At 31.7% G+C, this 7,190-nt stretch overlaps 1 protein-coding gene across 1 annotated transcript in view; it reads left to right on the forward strand.

The window, feature by feature from the left end:
• Positions 1-543: 543 nt before the first annotated feature.
• LOC150079594 (uncharacterized) overlaps positions 544-7,190 on the forward strand; it is a 10,947-nt gene continuing 4,300 nt past the window's right edge. Inside the window, exons 1-3 of the mRNA XM_090383133.1 lie at positions 544-641; positions 4,403-4,472; positions 7,020-7,132. Coding sequence (XP_090239259.1) covers positions 598-641; positions 4,403-4,472; positions 7,020-7,132 — 227 coding nt within the window. The 5' untranslated portion in view covers positions 544-597. The remainder of the gene's footprint in view (positions 642-4,402; positions 4,473-7,019; positions 7,133-7,190) is intronic.

Genomic DNA, 7,190 nt, shown 5'->3' on the forward strand with positions numbered 1-7,190 from the left:
TTATATGTCCACATTTGTGCATATTTTCAGAATAATAAAATAAAATTTTCAAAATAATAAAATATAAAATACTTAAATTTTTCTTATATTTCGTATAAGTATCATAACTTTTGACCAAGGAAAGTGATGTTAATAAAAAATTTGTTTATAAATATGCCCATATTTGTGCATATTTTCAGATTCTTTCTTAGAAAGAAACTGGGACAGAAATCTTTAACCATTCAGTAGTGGCTAAAGATATTAGCTAAGTTTCTCATTGAATTTCCATTTGCAAAGGTATAACTAATGCAAAATTTCATTAGAAATATAAAATTTTAAATCTAAACTGTAGTCTTTGTTGTCGCCACCTGCATAATTAATTATTAATAGTTATTAATAATTAATTTTTTGGCCTAATTTTTATGCAAGGCTCATTCTGTGTAAAAATGATTTAAGTAGAATAAGTTTATATTAATGAAATAATTTTAATGCATTTTTTTTGCCTTTCTGTTTATAGGTAGCATAAATTTTTCAGATGAATTTCAGTGCAAATCTGTATTGTGAGATGCATGGAGATTACTATAGAATCTTGAAATATTACTAAACAAAGTACAAGATATGTTGGCTTCTACTTTTCCGAGTCTGGTAGACAGCGATCATAAGTAAGTATTGCTCACTCTGACTTTTTAAGGAATTTTGACTCACTTCTGACTAGAAGGAAAATGTGTTATTTACTGATCATTAATGTTATTCAACATTAACAAACTAGGTGGGTGCTTTATTTACATGGTCCCAGGAAAATAGACCCAATTTCCAGTAATATCTGCAGAGTTGGACATAACAGCTCTGGAACTAGGGGGATGGCATCCACTTGCATCCTCTCCCATTTCCAGTCCTGGTTGAATATTTTGTATAGTCTTTATTTTGTTCACATAATATTAATTTTAATAGGGCCTATTTTTTAAATTAACCAGTCAGCAGGCATGAAAAGGATTGTTCTTCCTCCAATTGCCTTGGGTCATTTAGTCCCCACTTGCCTACATTTGAAAAATCAGCAAAAAAAAAAAAAAAAAAAATCAAAATTGTTCAAATTTTTTTTTTGATGACATCTATATTTTCAATGTTTCCTGAACACATCTGTGAAAAATCCATTTTTTATGTTAAAAACAAATATATTAAAATAATTTTTGAAGTTAAAACTCCTTTTAGACTTGTCACAAATTGAATGTAAATTTGAAAACCACTTACTTCAACCAACACCTGGATACCAGTCTGTCACTAACAGGAGTGCTTGCTGCATGAAACATGAAGCACAATGTGTCAGTGGTTTGATTCCTTTACTGATTGGAGGAAAAGATGCTTGGTATCAGTAACTGTAAGTGACAGATGCCACTTAACACATGCGTTTGATTAGGTTTAACTTAATTCATGAATCTTTCCTAATTGTGTGATAATTAACAGATTTATGGAATTTTTATTAATGGAGAAACCAAAGAAAACATTTTAAAAAACAGCTATTAGGAGTTTCAGTCATGTGGTAGGAGTTGATGAAGAACACAAATTTCTGAAATATTATCTGGGGTTAAATTGACTTGTGTTCCTGACTTGGGGTTAATATTTTATGAATTACAGCCACTCCCCCACTTACATAATATCCAACTTAACGCATTGTTTTCTTTTTTTTTTTTTTGGTAATTCGTTCCAAGACATTGGTAGTTCAAATTTTCACTATATAACTAAGCTATTTATCTCTCTAACAGGTCATTTTTATAATGGAAATTGTGCGGTGGTTGTGGTTTTTTTTTTTAGGAGCATTAGCAACTAAGGCCATATTGCTCCGGGATATGCGGTGGTCATTCCCTGACCTTTCCGCATCCTCCGAATTTGGTGGTGACGGGCTCGAACCCCGGTCTAATCAAGAAGCGTGTGCTACGCACTGCTGCTCCTTCCCACCTGGCTACGGAGGTGCACGGAAATTGTGCTACACTTTCATCGTTATCATATGTTCTGTTATAAGAATCAATTTTGAATGCCTTTGTGATATTTTTCTAAAACATTTCTGGAGGTCACTATCATAAAACAATATAAATAATTTGCACTTTCCAGTTTATTGAGCTTTTTCTGTTGGTGCATCTAATTATAAATGCATAGTAAACTCGATTTTATTGCATTTGCAATAATCCCGATAACTTGAATTGTGTGGATTTTTATGTTATTATGGTGAAATGTGTTCCCCTTCACTGAAATCTTTAATCATATAAGAAACATAAATAAATTTTAGTAACGAATGGGCCTGGTGTACTGGGGTCCATGGTTGAGAGAACAAATATAGATATGTATAATTATAACCCAGTTTAATGTAAAATATACTAATAAGTAACAGGCAGTAGCTTTCGAGACTAACGAGTCTCTTTATCAACTGAAATTCAAAATACAAATACAACGGATAAGTGCAATGAGCTGAGTGAGGCATATTATTCATGTGCTATTGTTGCACGGACGTGCGCTGTTTTTTTTTAGAGGCTAGAGTCACTTAACATATTAAACAATCCAAAGGCAATAAACCGCCACAAAGGCATACGTCTACACCCCATCCTAGAGACAACTGTTTTAATGCTAGATGATCAGTGGAGTAAAAAAAAAAACAAAAAAAAAACAGCGCACGTCCGTGCAGCAATAGCACATGAATAACGTGCCTCACTCAGCTCAGTGCACTTATCCGTTGTATTTGTATTTTGAATTTCAGTTGATAAAGAGACTCGTTAGTCTCGAAAGCTACTGTCTGTTACTTATTAGTATATTTTACATTAAACTGGGTTATAATTATACGTATCTATATTTGTTCTCATAAATAAAATTTCAGAATCTTCTCTTCATTCCTAATTATTTATTACAATGGTGAAGGGAAAGGGACCAACGGAAAGTGCAAGTGGTGGCAGTGGAAATGAAACAAAATTGATTTAGAAATGAAGATGAAAATGATTAAGAAGAATGAACCAGGACAAAATTTGTTGTCTATTGCAAGGGAATTAGGTTTTGCTGCTTCAAAAGTGAATACTATTTTAAAGGACAATGTGTATAAAAGAACATGTTAAAGGATCAGCACATTTATGAGCAACAGTGATCATAAAACAGCATTCAGGTGCTATATCGAAGATGGAAAAGCTATTAATAATATGGATGGAAAATCAGATTCAGAAGCAAGTGCCCCTGAGTCCAATGACCACCATTCAAGCAAAAGCAAGAAGTATTTATGAAGATATTAAGGATAAGTACAGCAAACCCCAAGCTAAGCAACGGGTGGTTTAATAGGTTCAAGCATCGTGCTGGTTTCCATAACATTAAAGTATGCAGTGAAGTTGCCAGTGCCGATTCTGCAGCCGCAGAGAAATTTTGTGATGTGTTGGGAAAAACCCCTTCTAAATCTCCACAGCCCCCAACTTCCATAGCGGCGTGCTTATCAACTGGGGAGTTAATTCTGGCAACAATGCTCGAAAGGTAAAACTTGCTGACGTTATCTTGCTGGCCTATCTCCTCTCTCTTTTTGTAATTTTATAATTTGGAAATTTTTGTAATTTTGTACACTTTTGTAAATTTTCCTGCACATGAGATAAAAAATTGAATAATTCTATTTACATGTTCATCGAACATTTCTTTTTTGCTTCTATCAAATTCAGCGTGCATAGTTGCAAGTGCAGAATTTCCCTAAATGCTTATTTAGGGAAATTCCAACTTACATAGTGTTCAATGGAATGCAACCCTTACATTAATCGGGGAGCTACTTTAAAAATAAATTTTTTTGGATCGTGCGTTTCAATACCTCAATTATTTGGTAATTTTGGATTCTTTTTAAAAATGATATTCCTGAACATGAAATCTATTGTACTTTAGTCCAATGGCTGGAGGGTTGGGAAGTTGGAAGAAATTTTGTGTGTAGCTTATAATTTTTTAGAATATTGTTGTATATAGAAAGTACTGTATTTATAAATATATTCCAGAGAATGAAAGTAAAGGAATTAATGATGAAGAATAAAAGTTAGTTTACTAAGTTTAGAGTGCAATAATGAATGGATAGGGATTGGTTGCCAGATGTATTCTTCAAGTTTAGAAAAGCTTTAAGAATATGCCGTTTCATAAAAACAGCTATCAAGATATACTGTTGGGGATGGAATGGATGCATTATGTAAAAGGATGTAGTATTTCTTGGGTCATGCATTTCAGGTTTGGAGAAGCTGGACAAATATAGTGTTAATCTGTTTTTTTAGCATTTCATAACATTATTTTTGTTTTTATTGAAATAATGATTTTAAATGGATATTACTAGTGATGAAACACAATAATTGACAGATTATATTGTTATTACTTGTTTAATTGGTAGTATGTGAAAGTGTGTATAATTAATAATGTTGATTCTTTTATATAGCTGTACAGATGAAGGAAGAAAATTACTTGAACTTCTGCATTCTGCAAATACCACTGTCTGTAATAATCAGGTAGGTCAACAGTTTAAAAGATTTAAAAATTATTTTCACAAACAAGGAAAACTTTTTATGATAACCATTTTTTTCCCTATCAGATATTTTAAAATGTAGATTTACATTGAGGTCAATTTGAGTTCTACATTTTGTAACTGTACTTTTAACCAGTGGTGGCTCGTGACTCTGATGTATGGGGGTGCTGCTTCTTAAAGTTACATTAAATTGCCTTGGTTATAAGACATGTAGACATAGATTAATAATAATAATAATAATAAGCAAGTTAAACATACTACAAAACATTAACTGGACACACCATTAACAGACTTGGAATTGCCTGTTATCTTGAAATTGTATTTAAAAATAAAATCCATTCTTCAGTTTTTATTTGTTGAAAATAAATTTAACTTTTTCATTCAAGTTTGGTGCACTGTTCAAATCAGCAATGCTCACTGCACAGTTCCTTTGACTCGTTTGCCACTTCTAAAAAATACATATTGGCAACCTGCCAACTAGGCATTGACTCAACCACCGAGAGCAAAATGTGGGACTGTCTAGAGCACAGTTCCGTGTACAGTTAAACTTCAAAGTTTAAAACGATTTCGTTGTTTTTTTTGTTGATTATTGAAAAAAGTTGTTTTCCCACGAACCAAAGGCCTTAGGCTATGGTTGGGCCTGGATGGCCCGAGCTCTGTTTAATACTTGTATTAAATAAAGCATTTATTTATTTTGATTATTGGAAATATACTGAGTATACTCCGTTGACTGTATATTTGGATGTAAATAGCTGGGGGTGCTACAGTTCCGCAGTGCCTACTAACGAGCTGCCCCCGCATTTGACCACATATTACTGAAAGTTCAAAATGCTTGATAAAGTTATTTATGATGTGATTATCATTAACCATGAAATTTCTGTTTGTGTTCTAGTAATTTTCAAGATGTAATTACGGGAACAGTAATGAAATAACTATAAAATAATGAAACCAGAATGAAATAACAGTTTACAGCTGTATTTCTATATAATTATAGTTACCATATATTTAAAAATCATATGTAAATTTTCTTTTTATATCTTACTTTACTAAGGGTGTATTTATAAGAAATGAACAGTATGCTGGACCATTTTCTTAGAAGAGGAGAAATAGAATGAGTTAGACAGACATATATCTTTCCTCAAAAATTTTGAAGCTAAGCTTGAAAGAATGTTTGAATATTATGAATGTACCTTATTTACTATCATAATTTTTAGATATATTTCTTCTGTGAATTACTGAATCCAGAAATGTGGATATGAGAAATTTTTAATGAACTGTGCACCTATCAACTAATTTCAGAAAACTGCTAGAATTAAAGAACTTTGTTTAATGACTTTGTATTAAATAGTGACCATGTTTATTCATGTTAGAGTTGCTCTGCCCCACCCTTAAATAACATATATTGGATGTAAGTATTTTATATTAGTAATATCACTTGTTAGGGTTGAAAATAGAATTTAAAAAGTGCAGATTTCACATTGAATCATAAAAATTAATGTAAATACCAAATTAAAAATGTAAACCTAGGGCATAAATACTAAATAAAAGATTGACCTATCAGCTTACACCACTGAAAATAAACCTGAACATGTTTTTGTTAAAGACCAAAATGCACCGATAGATATACCAGACTTTTAAGAATATTGACAGTAGTGTTCATAGTAAAAGTTTATTTGCTGTTTGTTTTTCTGTTGATTTTTAAAATTTTCATTGATACTCTTTGCTATATGCATAAAGACGAGATGTTCTGATTTTAATATCTCACCACACCAAAGTAATTTCATTACTTTGATTTGTTCCTTTGCCTTTTTTCCTTTGTTTTGTTCCTTTGCCTTTGTCCTAAAGGAATAACATTTTTAATAATTCACTTAAAAAAAAATATATGAGTCTATGATTAGTATTCATGTTGACCATACAGCACAGGGAAGTCAGAGACTTTTGCTGGCCTGGAAACGAAAACAACAAAAAACACTACTTATGTATTCCTTTTCTTCCAGTAGTACCAATCAATCTGACCTTCGAGTTTCCTCCAAACCTCAGTTGCTTGTGGAGGCTGTGTATTGAAACTTATAATAAGTTGCAGAATAATGATGAAAGAATTGTTGAAATTCAAAATCATTGTTTTATAATAAAACAATTCTTTTCAATTTTTTTTAAATTGCACTCCCACTCAAACAGTACTGCTAATTGGGGTTATGGTAATCTGGACCTCACCTGAAATAAAATATTTTCTTGTCCCACAGTAAACTGAACATCAGAAAGCATTGTAAAGATATGTAATTTTTTAAACATTTACTTAATAAATTTCAAGTAATGCTGACTTTTTTTTTTTGTTTTGTAAAATACATTGATAATTTTATTGTAAAATACAGTGATTAATTTAATTTTATCACATAGTCTGCACAAACTGTCTGAACCACACTATTGCTTTTACAAATGATTTAAACAAACTGAACCAAACTGGCACATGTTAGTGACAGTTTGGTTCATTTTGTTTTTACTCATCTTATCTTTTTTTTTTTTTTATTAGGTCACAGCATGTTCAGATAATACATCTTCCACCTTATGTAGTGAAACTCACATCAGCAGTGATTTTGCAGGACCAAGTGCTGTTCTGTTGAATAGAAACTTAGAGAAATTCAGGTAGGAATGGAATTAATTTCAGATTGAGCTATTTATCTGTTTAAAAATAAGAATATCA

This window comes from Mastigoproctus giganteus, chromosome 10 (genome assembly GCF_048544385.1).
Source record: "Mastigoproctus giganteus isolate SK-2022 chromosome 10, ASM4854438v1, whole genome shotgun sequence".
NCBI lineage: Eukaryota > Metazoa > Arthropoda > Arachnida > Uropygi > Thelyphonidae > Mastigoproctus > Mastigoproctus giganteus.